Below are 23009 nucleotides of genomic sequence, written 5' to 3'. Positions count from 1 at the left end.
TCACACAGAGTTCCATTGCCCGATACGATGGGACGGCCAGGTGTGTTTGCCTTGTGTATCTTTGGGCCAGTGCAGACTCAATAGGACAAATGGCCTCCTTCTGCACTGTGGCGATTCTATGAGGAGGATCGGACCTGTTGGAATTGTCAATCCAATCATCAGTCCTCCATTCTCAATCCATTCTCCAGAAGAAACCTGACCATGTTTAAACCTGAATACTGCTCTGTTCAGCAACAACCTTTGGGTGATTTCCTTTCTAGTTCCTGACACTGATTTTTACCAAGAGCTTCCTAATATTTGACCTCTACTACAGTGAAGAATTTGTCTAGATTCTAGATCAACTAGATTCCGTAATCTGGAAAGTGCAATATAAGGAGATTTCTAGGCACAAATGTCAATCCTCTTAATAAAAGATATGGATAAAGTAGACATGGAGCGGATGCTTCCTCTTGTGGGACATTCTAAGATGAGAGGTCACAGTCTAAGGGTGAGGGTTAGCAAATTTAACAGAGTTGAGGAGAAACTACTTCTCCCAAAGGGTTGTGAATCTGTGGAATTTGCTACCCAAAGTGCAGTGGATGCTGGGATGGTGAGTAAATTTAAGGAGGAGTTAGATTTTTAATTGGTAATGGGTTGAAGGGTTATGGGGAGAAGGCGGGAAAATGGGGACAAGGAGCATATCAGCCAGGATCAAATGGCAGAGTGGACTCGATGGGCTGAATTGTCTAATTCTGCTCCTACGTCTTATAAACTTATAATATGAATTAGAAAATTCCAGCCACACACTGTAACAATTCACAAAACTTAATCATCAACATGGAAATCTGTTTGAGTCACTCACCATTCTTTGCCTTCAGCACAATCTTCCAGCACTTGGTTCTTGCCAAAACCCAGGGATCGACCTTGCCTTCTTGATATTAAAGCTCGGAGCCCAGCTCCTGTGCTGCTAAACCCCTCGGCCAAATATTAAATCCACTGAGGCAACTTCCTTATCATTTATTATTTACCCGATGCTTTTAAAAAGGTGAGGGTTAAAAGTTGAATGCAAGGATTTTGGAAAATTAAGGAAATCCATTGGTGGCTTTGAATGAAAATCTAGGGGTGGATTTGTCCATTTCTTTGTCTAAGTGTGGTGTGGTCAGTTTTTGGTGGTGCTGCTCCCGCTGACTGGAATGGTGTGAACTTGTGCCCGATTCTGCGCTTGGAAACTCATTAATTAAACACAAGTGCGTATCTCCCTGAATCACCTGGCAGATCTGGAACTGACTCGTCTGCCCCGCTGTCAGCTGGTGGGTTCAAAGGTCCCGGTGCCATATTTAAACAGCAGTCTAGCACACTCATATCACTCTCGCCAACCCACCTGTATTCATCAGGTGTTGCAGGTTGTCAGCAGCCCAGAGGAAAAAGGATGATAGCCTCAACTCGTCTGGATCCCCCTTCAAGACCCCTGAGGTCTTGATTCAACGTGTTTGATACAGAGGTATGTCCTCTACCTAGGAAACACACCAATCTCACCCTTCTGGCAGGGAGGTGATTGCTTAGGAAGTCAGTGCGATTGGTAACTGTCGGAAGTGCCATGCAGTGCAGGATGCAGATAAATGATCTCATCCTCTCCAACAGGGTAATTCATCCTTCAACTCCCTTCAATATCAAAATCTCAGCCTGGCGTCATGTAGTCAAATGGATCTCGCACATCCATTAATGGAGGGACACATAACAACACAGATCTCGCACATTCGTTAACAAGGGACACATAGCAACACTCTGTCTCTCATGGACACTTCCACGTCTGTCATGTCATTCACACTCCATCCTCTGGCCCTTTCTGGGGAGAATTGCATTTTAAACAGGCTCAGCCCTGTCCCTCTGATCACACGCTTTTCTTACTGCCTCACAGGACAAGCTGGCCCACAACAATGTGAGCGAGTCCGGATTGGAGGAGGAACAACAGAGGACAGTGCCCTCGTGGAATTCGAGAGGCTGCAGCTGAGCCTGCTGGGGAGGTTACAGGTCCTGGGGCAACACGGAGATTAGCCTTTCCCAACGAGCCAGCACAGATCTCAGCTCCTCAATCCTGATAAATCACAGTGCACTCTGAACTATTCACTAAAACTGTCACTTATTTATTGCAGGCATGAGTACACCCAGGCCATCCATGCAGCCGAGCAATGCTCCAATCCCTTGGAGCACATCTGAGGATGAAAAGGCTCAAGAAGGTCCATTGCAGCACTCAACTGCCCCCTCCACCAGCGCAGAGACAGGCACCTCGGTGGGGCGTATCTCTACATTAGACTCAGGGTAACTCTAAGAACACCACACTGACACGTCCCCAAAGCAGTCAGAGGCACGGACACCCCAGCTCTACTTGGATTTTGATTTGATTTATTGTCATACGTATGAGTAGACAGTGAAAAGTATTGTTTCTTGCGTGCAATACAAAGCATACCATTCATAGCTAGGGTGCAGAGAAAGATCAACTTAGTGTGAGGTAGGTCCATTCAAAAGTCTGATGGCAGCAGGGAAGAAGCTGTTCTTGAGTTGGTTGGTACGTGGCCTCAGACTTTTGTATCTTTTTCCCAGAAGTAGGTGGATGAGACTTTGTGGGGGGTGCATGAGGTCCTTGACTATGGTGGCTGCTTTTCTGAGACAGTGGGCAGGGTAGACAGAGACAATGGATGGGAGGCTGGTTTGAGTGATGGACTGGGCACTGTTCACAACCCTTTGTAGTTCCTTGTGATCTTGGGCAGAACAAGAGCCATACCAAGCTGTATACAACTAGAAAGAATGCTTTCTATGGTGCATTTGTAAAAGTTGAGTGTCATAGTGGACATGCCGAATTTCCATAGTCTTCTGAGAAAGTAAAGGTGTTGGTGGATTTTCTTAATTATAGTGTTGGCATGGGGGGACCAGGTTGTTGACGATCTGGACACCTAAAAACTCGAAGCTCTCGGCCATTTTGAATGGCCTCCTTCTGCACTGTAGGGATTTTATGATTCTATTCTATGATTCTAAGTAACTCTCCAAAGCCTGTCTGCCAATTGGGAGTACAATAAAATACCCTCTACTTGCCGGGCTGAGTGCAGCTCCAACAACACTCCAGAATTTCGACACTATCCAGGATAAAGCAGCCCAATAGCTCTGTAAGATGTATTGCAGCAACTCGTCAAGGCTCCTTGGACAGCACTTTCCAAACCCGTGACCTCTACTGCTCTAAAGAACAAGGACATCAGACACACAGGAGGACCAGCACCCCAAGCCACACACCAAGCTGAGTTGGAAATATATCACCATTCCTTCACTGGTGCTGGGCCAAAATCCTGGAACTCTTTCCCTGAACACTGTGGGTGTACCTACACCACATGTACTGCAGCAGTTCGAGAAGCCAGCTCACCACCACCTTCTCAAGGGCAATTAGGGAAGGACATTGAGTACTCACCTCGCCAGCGATGCCCACATCTCATGAACAAATATAAAGAAATATTTTTTAAAAATTGGAGACCTGGTTCAGCTCAACAAAGTACCAAACCTTTGCAACTCATTTTCTAGTATAATTCACTAATTTAGTGATATAAGACACACAGAAAAAGGAATTCCAGCTTATTCAGCAGAAAGCTATGTGTGAAATCATAGAATCATACAGTGCAGGAGGAGGCCATTAGGCCCATTGAGTCTGCATCAACAACAACCCCACCCCAGGCCCTCTTTCCACAACCCCACACATTTACCCTGCTAATCCCTCTAACCTATAGGACACTAGGGTGAATTTAGCCTGGTCAATCCACCTAACCTGCACATCTTTGGATTGTGGGAGGAAACTGGAGCACCCGGGGGTAATCCACGCAGACTCCACACAGACAGTGACACAAGCCGAAAATCGAACCCAGGTTCCTGGAGCTGTGAGACAACAGTGCTAACCATTGTGCCACCATGTCGCCCAAGCCACGAGACACCGCTTTCTGTTGCATTACTCATCTCTATCTAACTGAATCATATGAAAGAGAGATGTGGGCCAGGGACTCAAATTTCAATTTTCCATCTGAGAGCAGGCATCACCCCATACTCAAGCTCTGCAGAGCACCAGTTCTGGTACGCCCACCTCCGGGGATGTGGTTAATGCAGAGCGCCCTGAGTGATTCATACATTGCAAGAAGCTGTAGTTCTGACACCAACAATGCAGATACCGAGCTACCTTCTCTGGGATCAATCTTCACATGATCAGGAGGGAATTTAGATGGTTGGGTGTTTGCTTTTAGGTTCCCTGAGCTTCAATATTTGCTACCACAATTGGAGACCGTCCCAAGCAATTTTCAACTGGTGCTGGGTCGATAAACATGTTCAAGGCTGAGATGGACATATTTTTAATCAGTAAGGGAATCGAGGTTTATGGGGATAAGGCGGGAAAGAGGGTTTATCACATCACATCAGTCATGATCACATTGAATGGCAAAGCAGACTCGATGGGCCAAATGGCCTCTTTCTGCACTTACTGTCGGACATGACCCTGGCCATTGCTTGCTGCGACATGGAATCAAAACACAACTTTATCACAGAGAGTACAGTAATCCCAGAAATATCTGCAACAGTCAAGTGACAGTGAGCCAGTGGTAACCGCTCTACTGAAAATATTAAAGACTTGCCATCGAGGCTTTCAACTTAATTACTCAACAGGTTATCTTCTTTTTCCTGGATGGTTGCATACAGGGGCTTTGGCAATCTCAGAGAGAGACTGGTTAGTTCAGTTGGCTAGAGATCAACACCAAAAACATGGGTTTTATCCCCATTGTAACCTAGGTAGACTTGAGAGGTACTTTACCCACCCTGTTGCTCCTGAACACAATGGCAAACCAGGACCAATAAAATCTGCCAAGAATACATCTCAGGATGTACATCTCAGGATAAAGGACCTGAAGAACCTGCTTTTGGGCATGACAATCTCCATTTGAAGGTCCTATGAGGAGAGACTGAGGGATTTGGGGTTGCTTTCGTTGGAAAGAAGGCGGCTAAGAGGAGACCTTATTGAAACATGTAAGATGATTAGAGGTTTAGATAGGGTGGACAGTGATAGCCTTTTTCCTCGGATGGAGAAAGCTACCATGAGGGGACATAGCTTTAAATTAAGGGGTGGTAGTTATAGGACGGATGTCAGAGGTAGGTTCTTTACCCAGAGGGTGGTGGGGGAATGGAATGCCCTGTCTGCTGCAGTTGTAGATGCGCCTAGTTTGGGGGTGTTTAAGAGGTCCGTGGATAGGTTTATGGATGGAAAGGGATTGGTTTAGGTTAGAGGGTCATTTTTTCTAAATTGGTCGGCGCAACATCGTGGGCCAAAGGGCCTGTTCTGCACTGTAATGTTCTATGTTCTGTTCTATTACCTCTTATCTATATCATGCAGAGCCGTGGGCTTGAGGAGGCTGTAACTAGTAAAGTGGGAGGGATTGTGGTGCTGCCTTTTAGGACGACAACTCTTGGACTCTCCCCAGTCTTCTGCTGATGTGTGAGGAAGCAGACCCTCCTGGTTCCTGAGGTGGAAAAGCCTAGAGTCCATAATCAGAAAGGGTGAGGCAAATGAGGTTATCTTTGCTCCAATAGAAGCGGCAAACGTTGGAAATGCTCAGTGCATCTGATGGTATCTGTACTGCCTCACAGCATCAGGAGTCTGGGTTCGATTCTCAGCTTGAGTTACCGTCCAGACGGAATCTGCACGTTCTCCCAGTGTCTCTGGGTGGTCCGGTTTTCTCCCACACTCCAAAAGACTGGTTAGGAGCATTGGCCTTGCTAAATTCTCCCTCAGTGTACCCGAACAGGCGCCAGAGTGTGGCAACTAGGGGATTTTCACAGTAACTTCATTGCAGTTTTAATGTAAACTTGTGATGCTAATAAATTAAATTTAAATTTTAAAACATTATCTTAAACCTTTGCCCCAGTGCCCCTAGGATTTAGCTGATAAATTATAACACCCCACTCGATTGACCCTTTCGGGTCAAAGGCTGCAGTTCCACGAGTCAGGATGACCATCCCTGACTGCAGTCTGAACTACCAGGCCAATATCATCAGTTTGTGGATGAGAAAATTTACAAACCCTAACACGACTGGTCTGCTCAGTGTTGAAAGGCTTGAGCCAATGTGAATGGCCTCGATTCTCCTTCCAGCAACATAGCCAGAGCCCACAGTCTTGACCTTTCATTACAATCCTTAATGAAAATATCAAGAACACATTTTCCAAAGACATTCTGCTGAAGAGGTGAGATACTTCCTGAAGTCATCCTGCTGGGAAGTCAGTGCTTAGCATCTCTTTAGTCCATTAGATGCCGTGGTCCACACAGACCTATTTATCCCTGATGTTGTTTCCTTAACAGGAACAAATGGATCCCATTCAGGTGAGATGTCTCTGGCTCCCAGTCTGATAAGTCTCCAACAAGTTCCTTTTCTCCTTGGCCATTGATGGTGCTGTTTGCTTGACAGCTGTTTTGTCTGGGGCCATTTGTTATGATGGCCTCCCCAGTTTCTTTAGTTATCTGATGGCAGTGATCTTGTGATGATGTCCCAGTGTCCTTACATAGTATTGGTTTATTTTCGATATCGGTATGCTTTAAAAGTTAACCCCTGACAGTACAGCCTGCCTCTGTGTGCTTTTTGTGTTGTTTGGTCTGTTCCTGTGCAGGATTTGGTGTTTATATTTCATTAAGTCCAGTTGGAGGGGATGCCAACCCCTTGAGCACAAAAACTTAGGCTGACAGTCCAGAGGAGTACTGAGGGAGTGCTGCAGAATCAAAGGTGACGTCTTTTCTAAGCGACACCTCACTGTTCTCTCAGGTGGATTGAAAGATCCAGTGGCACCAGAGGAGGGAGGTCCTCCACAGTGCCATAGCCAATATTTATCCCTCAAGCAACACCTGAAAAGTACAGATTATCTGCTCGTGATCACATCGCTGTTTGTGGGAGCTTGCAGAGCACAAACTGCTTGCCACGTTTCCAACATCACAAGAGACTACACTTCAAAAATACTTCTTTGGTTGTCTAGTGCTTTGAGACATCTGGTGGTTGTGAAAAATGCTAAATAATTGCAAGTCTATTTTTTCCCCTCTTCTTTGCTACAACAGGCTCTGGAACCTGAAGTCTGTTCCAAGATACTTGGCCGAGTCTGTGGACCATCCACAATCACTGAATTACACTTTCTTTCACTTCAAGGTCTGTAAAGCAAAACAAGAGGTAGTTTTTTTTACAATTGCCATGACAATTCACAATTAAACCTCTGGGGCCCTCAAGATTTGGTTGCTGGAGAAACGCCTTCATTGACATCTGTTTAAAACTCACAGCTGGAACATCTGGCATGCATAACAGTGGCTGGACTGCTGGCAAACCTCAACCTCCACTGACATGCAAGACAAATATGCTTTGCACATGAACAGTGCTGAGTTTGTTGTTTAATCAGTGGTTTCCAATTGGAGACGCTGTGTGCGCAAACCACTTAATGTAAAGCGGTACGTAGGAGGTTCTACTGCTTCACATTAATACAATCAAAATGGAGCAATCCTTTCCCTCAAAACATCTAAACAATTTGTAGGATGGAGTGTAAACAAATTAGAGGACCAGCTAACAAAATAATTCCCAACACGATATTACTGTCCCCCTGCTTTGGGGAAGAAGAAAACAGTGTAGAGGACCAATAACAACACACAAACCCATTCCATACGAGAGCAATTCTGACCCTGTCAACTGTAGATATTTTAATATCTTTTCTAATAAATTTCCCTTTAATGAACTCCTTTGGTTAAATTTTGCCCATTTGAAAATATTACTCTGTTCTCTTCAGTGAGACCTGGCCCATGCTGGGGCCCAATCCTCAGAAACTGGAACTGACCCTAGCTGGGATTCAGATTCTCACAAACTGGCATTGACACTTACGGGGGTTCAATTCTGCAGAAACTGGCACTGACCCTTACTGGGGTACAGATCTGCAGAAACTGGCACTGACCCTTACTGGGGTACAGATCTGCAGAAACTGGCACTGACCCTTACTGGGGTCCAGATCTGCAGAAACTGGCATTGACCCTTACTGGGGTCCAGATCTGCAGAAACTGGCACTGACCCTTACTGGGGTTCAATTTCACAATTACCTGTGGATACAGCCCCTTGGTCAAAGCAGCAATTCTTCAATTAGAAGCCTCAGCACTGAGTACTCAGCAGGTCATTCGAATGTGGGGGGCATCACAGCTGAGCCTGATCCCCTCCCCTCTGCATCAGTCCATTCTCAGCAGACATTTTGGACAAACATTTCTCTTCTTAATCTAGGGATCCAGAATCCAGGGATCACACTGGCTAAAACCAGCAAATACAACAGAGAGAAAGGACAGGTCCTTCCTGTTCTGTGTGGTTCATTCACCAACCTGACTGCGAGAGCCTCTATAATCACTGACTAACTAAGACTGAGTTGAACAAGTAAAGCAGGTTGAACGCATTTTGCAAAATCATTTCAATAACAATAATTTTGACTTCCTCTTTTTAATTTGGTGTGTCACTCTCTGAGCAATCTTAGTTATCTCGACTTACCGACCACAGAATCTACCAAACTGCCTCTGACTGGTCCACCCTATTTAAATAAGAGCGTGTGAGTAGGTGTATATTTGCACATATGCATGCATGTTTGTATACATTAGTGTGGCCGTGTACACATAGTTACATGCTCACGAACATTAATATTTGTTTGTATCCATACTTGTACTTGTGTAAACTTCTCAGAGAGGTCAAGTTATGAAGTGTACAGCCCAGAGACACACCATTCGGCCCAATAGTTTATGCTGGTGTTACGCTTTGAATAGGTTTCCTTTCGCTCCTCTTCATCTAACCCTATTAACACACCTTTCTATTCTTTACTCACTCATGATAGTATCTGGCTTCCCTTTGAGTCCATCTACAGAGAATTTCTACAGAGTAGAAAGAGGCCATTCAGCCTGTCGAGTCTGCACTGACCACAATTCCACCCAGGCCCTTTACCAGAACAGCACATCTTTACCCTGCTAGTCCCCCTGATACTAGGGTCAATTTAGCTTGGCCAATCAACCTCATCTGCACATCTTTGGCGTGTGGAAGGAAACTGGAGCACCCGGAGGAGACCTACACAGACACGGGGAGAATATGCAAACTCCACACAGACAGTGACCCAAGGCCAGAATTAAATCGAGGTCCCTGGCACTGTGAGGCTGCAGTGCTAACCACTGTGTTACCATGCTGAACCACCTCTACTACTGCTTATGGGAGTGAGTACCATATTCTCACTATTCTCTGGATAAAGGACTTTCACTCGAACTCCCTATTGAATTATCAATGACTAAGTTAAATGCATATATTTATGTGAACAAATTGTGTGCATCAGTGTATGTTATGTAAGTGTGAATCAGTATGTATATCATATGTAAAAGTGTTTGCATATGCGTCTTGCTTGAATATGTCGGTGTGACTGATAGTATGCAAGTTTCTGTGTATTTGTTTATATGTGAGTATTGTCGTAAAATGATAGGATGCTATTAAAATGAATGGTTTTATTGCACAACTAACATCAAATTGTTATGTACTTTATAAACTAGGTAGCAACTAAGAGTAAGAGCAGCACGGTGGCATAGTGGTTAGCACTGCTACCTCACAGCATCAGGGACCCGGGTTTGGTTTCAACCTCGAGTGACTGTCTGTGTGAAATTTGCACATTCTTTCTGTGTCTGTGTTGGTTTCTTCCGGGTGCTCCGGTTTCCTTCCACAGTCCAAAGGTGTGCAGGTTAGGTGGACTGGCCATGCTAAATTGCCCCTTAACTGTCCAAAGATATGAAGGTTTGGGGGTTAGTGGAGTAAACACATGGGGTTAAAAGCAGTGGGTGGGCCTGGACAAGATGCTCTGTCAGAGAGTCAGTACAGACTCGATGGGCCAAATAGCCTGCTGCTGCACTGTAGGGATTATATGTCTATATATAGGGAACAGGGTGTTTCTGTGCAATTGATTCAATTAGTAGTCAGAGTGCAGATAGTCAGGAAACAGATGAGGTGTTGAGGAAGCAGCAGCAAGATAGAGAGAGGCAGCCATTCCACAGATTAGGGACTGAAGGCAGCAGAAGAGCATGGGAGAGGGGCAGCCATCCTCAGGAAATAGCTCAGCTAAAGATGAAGTGCTAAAGGCAAGCCAGCTTTGCGCAAAAGATCATTTTTCTCACTGAATTGAATACCATTCCCAAGTTCTGGTCACTTAAAGTGACTGGTGTGGTAATCACTGACTAGATTTGATCAAAGGTTGTTGTTTGGGAAATGGGGTATCAGCAGAGTTTAGGAATACAGGGAAAACAGATACTTTTGTTTTCAGTCTTTGAGGGACCAAGTGCTTATGGTTAATTTGCCTAAGTATTAGATTGCTCTTTGTAGTGTTTTATTATCTTTCTTCCACTTAACAAATACTTTTTTTGTTGTTGAATTAAAGAGACATCTGAGTTTTCACCTTTTCCGCAAATGTTTCTTATTAATATCCAAAAAAAGATACACTATGAGAAACCAGTGTTTCAGGCTAGAACACTCTTGCACATAACATCAGTGGGATTTCATAACAGTATCCTAGGTGTGTCTGTGTAAGAATAAGTGCCTGTATATGAGAGTGCACATTTGTCTGTATCGGAGGAGTGTCTGAAAAATGAGTACCTGTATGCATGTGAGCAACCTGTATATATAAGAGAGTGTGTGTGTGTGTATGTGTGCGCGCGCGTACGAGTGTCAGTGCCTGTATATATGAATGCAAGCGTCTGTATATGTGAGAATGTTTAAGTGTCTATATATTGGTGTGTGCATAAACTCTATTTATGTATGTTCATATGAGTGTCTGTGAATGTGAGTCAATGCACCTGTGCGCGCAGGTCTGTATACGAGTGCGAGTGCACATGAGTATGCTTATTGTGCCAAGATTTCTCTCACAAACAAAAGCAAGAATCACACAATCATCACCTTTTTGATGTTCTAGCTTCTTACCCTTTGTGTCATATTCCACATTCTTCAAAAACAGGCCATCAGGTGGTGCTATAATGTTCTGTGGATAAGCCCTGGAATCCCGCATCTCAAGCAGATCTGCTATATGTTGGGGCATTAGCTTGCCCTGTCCAACAGCAACCAGAGCCCCTGTCATTCTCCTCACCTGGAACAACAGCATGTTTAAAAAAACCTATTATTACAAGGTTTCACATTATAAGAACACTTCGGAAGAGCATTATTAGTTCCATTTCATTTTTTTGATCAGAAATTTCTACTTTGTCTGTGGCCTGTGCTCTTTAGAAATCAATTTTGGCAGTCAAAGCAGTTAACCTGGTATAATGCTTCTTTCAATCCTGTTCTGTAACCAGTTCCTAGATAGTAACCAGATAGTACCAGTTACTAGAAAAAGGCCAAATTTGATGAAATGAGAGGGGATCTGGGAAGTGTGGATTGGCACAGGCTGTTCTCTGGTAAGGATGTAAATGGAAAGTGGGAAGCCTTCAAAGGAGAAATTTTGAGAGTGCAGAGTTTGTATATTTCTGTCAGGATTAAAGGCAAAGTAAATAGGAATAAGAAACTTGGCTCTCGAGGGAGATTGTAACACTGATTAAGAGGAAGAGAGAGTCGATTGAAAAGTACAGGCGGCAAGGAACAGATCAGATGCTCGAGGAGTATAAAAAGTGCAAGAAGCTACTTAAGAGGGAAATCAGGAGGGCTCAAAGAAGATATGAAGTTGCTTTGGCAGACAAAGTGAAGGAAAATCCAAAGAGCTCCTATAGGTATGTTAGGAGCAAAAGGATAGTGAGGGATAAAATTGGTCGTCTTGAAGACCAGAGTGGTAGACTGTGTATGGAACCAAAAGAGATGGGGGAGATACTAAATGGTTTTTTTGCATCCGTATTTACTGAGGAAATAGGCATGGAGTCTACGGAAAAAGGGCAAATAGGTAGGGAGGTCATGGAACCTTTACAGATTAAAGAGGAGGTGGTGCAGGCTGTCTTGAAGCAAATCAGAGTGGATAAATCCCCAGGACCGGACAGGGTATTCCCACGGACCTTGAGCGAGGCTAGTAGTGAACTTGCAGGGGCCCTGGCAGACATATTTAAAATTTCAGTATTCACGGGGAGGTGCCAGATGATTGGAGGGTGGTTCATGATGTACCGTTGTTTAAAAAAGGTTCCAAAAGAAATCTGGGAAATTATAGGCCAGTAAGTTTGACGTCGGTGATGGGCAAGTTATTGGAAGGTGTGATAAGGGATAGCATTTACAAATATTTGGATAGACAAGGATTTATTAGGGAGAGTCAACATGGCTTTGTGCATGGTAGGTCATGTTTGACCAATCTATTAGAGATTTTCGTGGAGGTTACCAGGAAAGTGCATGAAGAGAAGGCAGTGGATGTTGTCTACCTGGATTTTAGCAGGGCTTTTGACAAGGTCCCTCATAGGAGGCTAGTTAGGAAGGTTCTGTTGCTAGATATACATGGGGAGGTAGTAAATTGGATTAGACACTGGCTCAGTGGAAGAAGCCAGAGAGTGGTTGTGGAGGATTGTTTCTATGAGTGGAGGCCTGTGACTGGTGGTGTGCCGCAGGGATCGGTGTTGGGTCCATTGTTGTTTGTCATCTATATCAATGATCTAGATGATAATGTGGTAAATTGGATCAGCAAATTTGCTGATGATACAAAGATTGGATGTGTAATGGACAGTGAGGAAGGTTTTCAAAGCTTGGATTTGGACCAACTAGAAAAATGGGCTGAAAAATGGCAAATGGAATTTAACACAGACAAATGTGAAGTATTGCACTTCGGAAGGACAAACCAAAGTAGAACATACAGGGTGAATGGTAGGACTCTGAAGAGTGCAATTGAACAGAGGGATCTGGGAATACAGGTACAGAATTCCCTAAAAGTGACGTCACAGGTGGATAGGGTCGTAAAGAGTGCTTTTGGTACATTGGCCTTTATAAATCAGACTATCGAGTATAAAACTTGGAGTGTAATGGTAAGGTTATATAAGGCATTGGTGAGGCCGAATTTAGAGTACTGTGTACAGTTTTGGTCACCTAGTTACAGGAAGGATGTAGATAAGGTTGAAAGAGTGCAGAGAAGGTTCACGAGGATGTTGCCGAGACTTGAGAAGCTGAGTAACAGAGAGAAATTGAATAGGTTAGGACTTTATTCCCTGGAGCATAGAAGAATGAGGGGAGCTTTGATAAAGGTGTATAAGATTTTGATGGGTATAGATAGAGCGAATGCAAGCAGGCTTTTTCCACTGAGGCTACGGGAGAAAAAAACCAGAGGGCATGGATTAAGGGTGAAAGGAGAAAAGTTTAAAGGGAATATTGGGGGGGCTTCTTCACGCAAAGAGTGGTGGGAGTGTGGAATGAGCTGCTGGATAAAGTGGTAAATGCAGGGTCACTTGGACGGGTTCATAGATGAGAGGGGTGTGGAGGGATATGGTCCAAGTGCAGGTCAGTGCGACTAGGCAAAAAAATGGTTCGGCACAGACAAGAAGGGCCAAAAGGCCTGTTTCCTGAGCTGTAATTTTCTATGGTTCTACAGCAAGTTAGCACAGCCCATGGAAACCCTTCATCCCAATCTAGGCTCCAATAGATGGTACTATTGCTAGACTATTAATCTGGAAACTCAGCTGATGCTCTGTGGACCCGTGTTCGAATCCTGCAGATGGTGGAATTTGAATTCAATAAAAAACATCTGGAATTAAGAATCTACTAATAACAAGAACATAAGAAATAGGAGCAGGAGTAGGCCATCTAGCCCTTCAAGCCTACCCCGCCATTCAATAAGATCATGGCTGATCTGAAGTGGCTCAGTTCCACTTTCCCACTTTCTCCCATAACCCTTAATTCCCTTGCCTGCCAAAAACCTATCTACCCTTGTCTTAAATATATTTAGTGAGGTAGCCTCCACCACTTCAACGGGCAGAGAATTCCAGAGATTCACCACCCTTTGAGTGAAGAAGTTCCTCCTCAACTCCGTTCTAAACTACCCCCCCCCCCGCTATCATGAGGCTGTGCCCTCTAGTCCTGCTGTCCTTTCTGAGCGGGAAGAATCTCTCTACCTCTACCCTATCCATCCCATTCATCATCTTATATGTCTCTATAAGATCCACCCTCATCCTTCTAAACTCCAACGAGTACAAATCCAGTCTATTCAGCCTCTCTTCATAGTCCAACCCGCTCATCTCCGGTATCAGCCTAGTGAACCTCCAAGGCCAAAATATCCTTGCACAAGTGCGGCGACCAAACCTGCACACAGTACTCCAGCTGTGGCCTCACCAGTGCCTTGTACAGTTGCAGCAAGACCTCCCTGCTTTTATATTCAATCCTCCTCGCCATGAAGGCCAGCATCCCATTAGCCTTCTTGATCACCTGCTGCATCTGCAGACTGGGTTTTTGCAACTCATGCACAAGGGCCCTCAGGTCCCTCTGCACCGTAGCATGCTGCAGCTTTTCACCCTTTAAATAGTAATCCCTCCTACTATTATTCCTGCCAAAGTGGATAACCTCACACTTGCTAACATTGTACTCCATCTGCCAGGTCCTCGCCCACTCGCTCAGCCTATCTAGACCCCTCTGCAGACTTTCCACACCCTCTGCACAATTTGCTTTTCCACTCATCTTCGTGTCATCAGCAAATTTCGACACCCTACACTCAGCCCCCTCCTCCAGATCATCTATATAAATGGTAAATAGCTGAGGCCCCAGCACCGATCCCTGTGGCACTCCACTAGTTACCAACCGCCAATCAGAATAGCACCCATTGATACCAACTCTCTGCCTCCTATTAGACAACCAATCCTCTAAGTAAGTAGTAGTCCTTCCTACCATTATTCCCACCAAAGTGGACAACTTCACACTTGCCAACATTAAATTCCATTTGCCAGTTCCTGGCCCATTCGCCCAGCTTATCTAGATCCCTCTGCAGACTTTCCACACCCTCCGCACAATTTGCCATTCCACCAATCTTGGCGTTATCAGCAAATTTCGACACCATACACTCGGTTCCCTCCTCCAGATCATCTATATAAATGGTAAATAGCTGAGGCCCCAGCACCGATCCCTGGGGCACTCCACTAGTCACTAACCGCCAATCCAAATAGCACCCATTGACCCCCACCCTTTGCCTCCTATTTGACAGCCAATCCCCTATCCATGCTAACACCTTACCCCCAACTCCATGCCCCCTAACCTTCTGAAGCAACCTTTTGTGCGGCACCTTATCAAACGCCTTTTGAAAATCAAGAAACACCACATCCACTGGTTCCCCTCTGTCTACCGCACTAGTCACATCCTCATAGAAATCCAATAAATTTGTCAAACACGACTTCCCCTTAACGAATCCGTGCTGCGTCTGCTCTATCAAACAGTTCTTCTCTAGGTGCCTCGCTATTTCTTCTTTGATGACGGATTCAAGCATTCTTCCAACAACAGACGTTAAACTAACCGGCCTGTAATTCCCTGCCTTTTGCCTGCTACCTTTTTTAAACAGCAGCATATCATTAGCCGTTTTCCAATCTTCCGGCACTTCCCTGGAATCCAGCGAAGTTTGGTGAATAATCACTATGCCATCTACTATCACCTCTGCCATTTCCTTCAGAACCCTAGGATGCATTCCATCCGGTCCTGGGGACTTGTCCACCATCAGTCCTGCTAGTCGATCAAGCACTACCTCTCTAGTGACAGTAATCGCATTCAGGCCCTCAACTCCTACCATCCTTCTATCTCTAATATCTGGCAAACTATTCGCATCCTCCTCCGTGAAGACCGAGGCAAAAAACTTATTTAAGGCCTCAGCCATTTCCTCATCTCCCAGCACTAAATCCCCCCTCTCATCCTCTGAGGGTCCAACATTCACTCTAGCCAGCCTCCTCCTCTTTATATATTTGTAAAAACTCTTACTGTCCTTTTTTATATTTAGTGCTAGTTTAGCTTCATAGTCTATCCTTCCTTTCTTTATCAACTTCTTAGTCAATCTTTGTTGATTTTTAAACCTCTCCCAATCTTCTACTCGCCCACTACTTTTAGCCACTCTAAACGCATCAGCTTTTAATTTAATATTCTCCTTTATTTCCTTTGATAACCATGGCTGGTTATCCCTTCTCCTACATTCCTTCTTTACCATTGGAATATATTTCTGCTGATCACCGAAAAAGATCTCCTTAAAGATCCTCCACTGGTCCTCAGCAGTCCTACCGACCAATCTGCGCCCCCAATCTACATTTGTCAATTCCTCTCTCATCCTATCGTACTCCCCTCTGTTCAAACTGAGGACACAGGTTCGGGACCCTACTTTCTCATCCTCCATCTGCATCAAAAACTCAACCATACAATGATCGCTCTTCCCAAGAGGATCCCTCACAACAAGATCCCTAATTCTACCTGCCTCGTTACACAACACCAGATCTAAGATAGCTCGCTCCCTCGTCGGTTCCGTCACACACTGTTCAAGGAAACTATCCCGGCAGCATTCCAAGAACTCTTCCTCAAGCCCACCGCATCTGACATGGGTCGACCAATCAATATGTAGATTAAATCCCCATAATTATCGCCGTTCCATTTCTGCACGCATCATTTATTTGCTTGTTTATAGCCCGCCCCACCTCCAAATTATTATTTGGGGGCCTATAGACCACACCCACCAGCGTTTTCCTCCCTTTACTGTTCCTTATCTCCACCCACAACGATTCCATGTTCTGCTCTTTGGAGCCTATATCTTCCCTTACTACCGCCCTGATATTATCCTTAATCAGCAGAGCTACCCCACTCCCTTTTTCCTCCCGTCTATCCTTCCTAAACACTTGATACCCCTGGACATTCAGCTCCTAGTACCTGTCACCCTGCAACCACGTTTCCGTAATGGCCACCAGATCATATCCATTTGTGCTGATCCGCGCCACCAGCTCATTCACTTTGTTCCGAATGCTTCGTGCATTCAGATAAAGTGTCTTTATTCCAGCCTTTATCTGGACCCTATTTGAAGGAACACTACCAACCTTTCTCATGCCCCCTACTCCCTTTATTATTGGGACATCCTCAACATTTTCCCGTGCCCGTACCCTCTCTTTTACTTTAGACATTGTAATTTCTCTCTTTTCTTCTTCTTCTTTCCACCCCCCCCCATTAGTTTAAAGCCCTAACTACAGTCCTAGTTATACAATTCGCCAGGACTCTGGTCCCAGCACGGTTCAGACCAAGACCATCCCATCTGAACAGGTCCCACCTGCCCAAATACTGGTGCCAATGCCCCATAAATTCAAACCCATTCCTCCCACACCAATCCCTGAGCCACCCATTCATCTCTTTAATCCTATTTACCCTACGCCCATCTGCACGCGGTTCAGGTAGGTTCAATGAACTTGAAACCGTTGTCGATTGTCGGAAAAACCCATCTGATTCACTAATGCCCTTTAGGGAAGGAAATCTGCCGTCCTTATCTGGTCTGGCCTACATGTGAGTCCAGAGCCACAGCAATGCGGTTGACTCTCAACTGACCTCAGGCAAGTAGGGATGGACAATAAATGCTTGCCAACCAGCAACGCCCATGCCCCACGAACAAATTAAAAAAAAATGAGATTACACCAATATCTAAAATGAACAATGAACCACATGTCATCCAGTGACAGAGTGAATCATGAACAGTGATAACAGTATTCTCCCTTAACCCTCTCATGTCAGGAGTTCCCTGCCCAGTGCTAATTTCTGATCAATATCTGTGAAAATTAAAGTGGCAAAACAATGGTGATCATGGTAATTTTTATAAATTATACAAATTATATTCTTTACTTGTAAATCTCACCAGCCCAAAATGCTGCAGCAACGAACTCATAGGATTAATCTCCAGCAGTTTTGGTTTTGCTCAACTGCATTATTTTAGCACTCAAGCTTGCACAGGGATTTGTATGAAGGGACCTTGAATCCCATGATCAGGAAGCACAGTTCTGCCTTTGCATGACGCAAGTCAAACAGTTAAAGCCACCGGCTTCGTGTCGGTTCATGCTTCTGTCACCAATTTCTCTGAATAGAAATGTTAACCACAAGAGCTTGCATTTAAAACACACTTTTCAATGAATTAAACACCTCAAGGTGCTTCACAGGAATCTCAAACATAACTTAGCTCCGAGCCACATAAGGAAACATTAAAAGCTTTGTCAAAGAGTTGGTTTTTAAAAGAGGAAAGAGCAGTAGCGAGATGTTTAAGGATTGAATTTCCGAATGTGAGGCCTAACTAACTGCAGGCACGGCTGCCAATGGTGGAATGATTAAAACAGGCCAGGAGTAAGAGGCCAGAATCAGAACAGTGAAAAGTTCTCAGAGACCCGTGGGACTGAAGACAGTTACAGAGATCAGGAGGGCTGAGGTGATGAAGGCATTTGAAAACAAGATTGAGAAATTTAGACTGAGGCATTGCTGCTCTGGGAGCCAGAATGGGTCAATGAGTACAGGGTGCTGGGTTATTGGGGCATGTTGTAAGTTAGTATTCAGGCAGAGTGTTAACTCTAAAGGTAACAATGGGATAGATGAAGATTTTAGTAGCAGATGAGCTGAGGCTTGGGTAGAGATGGGTAATGCAATGGAGTTGGAAGTAGGCAGTCTTTGTATAGAAGAAGGGAAGCATAGAAGCCCTATGGTACAGAAGGAGGCCACTTGGCCCACTGATTCTGTACAGGCCACAATCCCACCCCAGGCCCTATTCCCATGACCCCACTTATCCACCCTGCTGGTCCCCCTGACACCAAGGGGCAATTTACTATGGCCAATCCACCTAACACACAAAGCTTTGGACTGTGGGAGGAAACCTGAGCCCCCAGAGGAAACCCACGCAGACATGGGGAGAACGTGCAAACTCCACACAGACAGTCACTGGGGGCCAGATTTGAGCCCAGCTCCCTGGTGCTGTGAGGCAGCAGTGATCAATATCTGCAAAAATACTGATGTTCTGTGAAAATACTGATCAACTACTGTAGCACCCACTTGTGGTTGGAAGCTTACCACAGGGTCAGATAAAACACTCAGGTTGCAAACATATCCGGTACAACCTCTGATAGCCATCAGGGAGAGGAATGTAGATGACTGGCTACGGATGTGGTGAGGACCAAGGACATTGGCTTGTGTCTTTATATTTCTTTGCTAACTGAGCAACAATGATAGATCCATATCATGAAACAAGAGAGATTCAAGGATAAATAATTTCAGACCAATGAAGCTGGTTACTGAACTATGAAACCACAATGTTACATACTGATAGATCTGACAAGTCTCTGCCATTACTTTTTTCAGAAATGTTTGGTGACAGAGAACTCACCAATTACAAGCCAAGTCGGAGGTCCATAAGATGTTGCAATTTTGGTCAGTGAGTATGGGTTTATTCAAAGGAAATGTTAGCATTTACACTGAATAAACTCATTTATGTTTAACTCCAAAATACCTACCTGTGGGTGCCTCAACAGTGCAATGGGGTAATTAGGTTGGAACCATCTGGAGTCAGGCATGTTGTGACGAAGTGGGGCAGAGATCAGAGGTCATGTACTGTATCCCCAACTGGGAATGTGAGGATAAATCGGTGGATGGGATCTGAGGTAATACTCTGAGGTTGGGTAATATCAGAAGGCTGGAATTCCAAGGATGTGAAAGACTATATTCAAATACAAATTCCCTTTTCTAAGTTTAAAAAAAATCTTTCATGGGATGTGGGCGTCGCTGGCTGGCCAGCATTTATTGCCCATTCCTAGATGCCCTTCAGATGGTGGTGGTGAGCCGCATTCTTGAAACGTTGCAGTCCATACGATGTTGCAGCCAATTTTGCCACTGGATGGCCCATTAATAATAATGACATAAATGGCCAGTTATCTTGATGAGAGCGTAAGAATTATGGGCAGTATGGTGGCACAGTGATTAGCGCTGCTGCCTCACAGCACCAGGACCTGGGTTCGATTCCCGGCTTCAATCACCGTGTGTGTGAGGAGTTTGCATGTTCTCCCCATCTCTGCGTGGGTTTCCTCCGGGTGCTCCGGTTTCCTCCCACAGTCCAAAGACGTGCAGGTAGGTGGATTAGCCATGATAAATTGCTCCTTAGTGTCAGGGGGACTAGCTAGGGTAAATGCATGGGGTTATGGGAATAGAGCATGGGTGGTATTGTGGTCGACGCAGACTTGGTGGGCCGAATGGCCTCCTTCTGCACTACAGGAATTCTATAATTCTAATTAGGATTAGACAATATGGCTTTTCAGCCTGCTTCATCAGTCAATATGATGACATTTGGTATCAACTCTGCTGTCCTGCCCACCCCATTTTCCTCGCTTCCCTAAGGGACCAAAAGTTAGTCTAGCCCAGCCTTAAATATACTGAATGATATATGTCTGATACCCCTCTAGGGTAGAGAATTCCAGAATTTCACAAGCCCTTTGCATGAAGAAGTTTCTCATCATCTCAGTCCCACGTGATTATCCCCTTCTCCTGAGACGATGGCCCTGTGATGTGCAGGTTAGGTGCATTCTCCTTCAGTGTGCCTAAACTGGAGCCAGACTGTGGCGACTAGGGGGTTTTCACAGTAGCTTCATTGCAGTGTAAATGTAAGTCTTATTTGTGAACAAGAAATCAACTTTAACTTTACTGTTCTAGATTGTTCTCTCAGGCTAGCAACCTCTCAGTGTCTACCCTGCCAAGCCCCTTCAGGATCTAGTCAGTTTCAATGAGATCATCTCTCATTCTTTTAAATTCCAGAGAGCATTGGTGCAGTTTTCTCAGGCTCTCCTCCCAGGCTCCAATCTAGTGAACCTTTAGTGTGCTCATTCCAATGTAACATATCCTCTCTTAGGTACGGAGACCAAATCTGCTCACAACACTCCAGATATGGTCTTGCCAAAGCCCAGTGCAACTGTAGCAAGACTTCATTGCTCTCTCCGTCATCAGAATGCCGAGTGTTTAATTAAATCAATGAAATGTTTGCCTTGTGTGATTGCTGCTTAGGGGAACTCCCTGGTGCAGCCACCAGAGGTCTCTATGAGCTATCTGTCTTGGACTTTGTGTCCTGATGTGTTTGGTCTGCCAATGGTCGATCATACTGTACGTTAATCACTGTCAACGGTAATCTTCAACTGGGAATATAATAGGGAAGGTCTGGACACTTCACAGCACTCACTGCAATTAATGCACCATTGGAGTGGCTGCTTGGTTTCTGAATGACTAAAGCTGACGGCCAAAAGGTTCATTCGCTTGTTAGAGATTCCAGCCTCACAGGAAAGCCACCCGAACTTGGATAGATTCAGAGTCATGGAATCCCTACAGTGCAGAAAGAGGCCATTTGGCCCATTGAGTCTGTATCAACAACAATGCCACCCAGCCCCTGTCCCCACAACCCTATATATTTATTCTGCTAATCCCCCTGCACATCTTTGGACACTAAGGGGCAATTTAGCATGGCTAATCCCCCTAACCTACACATCTTAGGACACTAAGGGGCAACTTAGCATGGCTAATCCCCCTAACCCACACATCTTAGGACACTAAGGGGCAACTTAGCATGGCCAATCTCCCTAACCTACACATCTTTGGACTGTGGTAGGAAACTGGAGCACCAAGAGGAAACCCACGCAGACACGGGGAGAATGTGCAAACTCCACACAAACAGTGACCCAAAATTGAACCCAGGTCCCTGGCACTGTGAGGCAGCAGTGCTAACTACTGTGCTGCCTGATTCAAAATACACAGAGACAATGCTACAGTGAAGGTGTGTGGCAAAATGTGTGGCAGGTCAAATCAATTAGTTTATTAATTATAGTGTCATAGGCTTAGATTACCACTTCATTGAAGTTACTGTGAAATTCCCCTACTTGCCACAGTCTGGCGCCTGTTTGGATACACTGAGGGAGAATTTAGCATGGCCAATGCACCTAACCAGCATGTCTTTTGGACTGTGGGAGGAAATCGGAGCACCCGGAGAAAACCCACGCAGACGCAGGGAGAACTGTGTAAACTTCACACAGACAGTGATCCAAGCCAGCAATCGAACATGGGTCCCTGATGCTGTGAAGCAGCAGTGCTAACCACTGTGCTGCCCATAAAGACAAACAAATGTGATCATTTTCCTTCATATTAATAAGTCTAGGACCAGTTTTCACACCATCCAGAACACATTCTAACACACTGTCTGGTATGTATCACGTTGTATTGCTCCTGCTTCACCCCATGCTGGGAAACACCCGCAGTAACCCGTCTCCCTGACTGATGTTTTCAGCTGTATCATTTCCTCTGACCTCAATAGGAATTCCTCTTTGGGTTTCCTCTTTCAGGTCAAACAATTCTTTTCCTCTCAACAATAAATCTATGAAGCCCCAGTCTCTTTAAGGGTTGACCACATGTACAGAGGGGCTCTACAACCATCTCGCTGCTTTATTTGGTCACTGTCTGATTCAGGACTTCCTCACCTCCGGCCCTCCCCACAGAGTGTGCCCCCCCCCCCCCCCCATAGCCCGTCTGATCGCAAAGGCGAGCCATTAGGACCTACAAGACTCCAGCTTTGATCACTGGCCTGTTCAGTCTTACTTGTTCACACACAAGGGGTCTTGTGATGCTACAATTGGTCTCAGTATGATTATAGAATGGTTATAGCACAGGAGGAGCCCCTTTGGCTTATTCTGTCCACACTGACTCACAGTAAGAGCTACAGGGCGCACCCCACTCCCTTGCCTTTGCCACACAGACCTGTTTATTCAACTTTCCAGATAATTATCCAATTCCCTAATGAAAGCCACAATTGAATCTGCCTCCACTATATTCTCTGGCAGTGCATTCCTGATCCTAGCCACCTGTTGCATAAGAGCTTTTTTCCTCATGTCATTTCTGGTTCTTTTGCTAATCATCTTAAATCAGTGTGGCCTATGGTTCTCAACCCTTCTGACAACGGAAACTGCTTTGTCAGACCCCTCATGATTTTGTACACCTCTATCAAATCTCCTCAGAATCTTTTCCTCTCTAAACAGAACATCTCAAAT

The 23009-nt window shown here is 45.0% G+C and overlaps 1 protein-coding gene across 3 annotated transcripts in view; it reads right to left on the bottom strand.

Annotated features, from left to right (window-relative positions):
- The window catches only part of LOC145360232 (tRNA pseudouridine synthase-like 1), a 110522-nt gene that overhangs the window by 9607 nt on the left and 77906 nt on the right, over window positions 1-23009 (bottom strand). For 2 of the 3 annotated variants that reach the window (XM_080215288.1, XM_080215290.1), the window contains one exon: window positions 10996-11158. In XM_080215288.1, coding sequence (XP_080071414.1) covers window positions 10996-11158 — 163 coding nt within the window. Of the gene's footprint in view, window positions 1-5281; window positions 7188-10995; window positions 11159-23009 lie in introns of those variants that run through there. The other variant, XM_080215289.1, reaches the window with a different exon arrangement.

This window comes from Carcharhinus amblyrhynchos, chromosome 30 (assembly GCF_965287045.1).
Source record: "Carcharhinus amblyrhynchos chromosome 30, sCarAmb.v2.hapA, whole genome shotgun sequence".
NCBI classification, from domain to species: Eukaryota; Metazoa; Chordata; class Chondrichthyes; order Carcharhiniformes; family Carcharhinidae; genus Carcharhinus; species Carcharhinus amblyrhynchos.
This window is presented reverse-complemented; position numbering and strand designations above follow the sequence as displayed.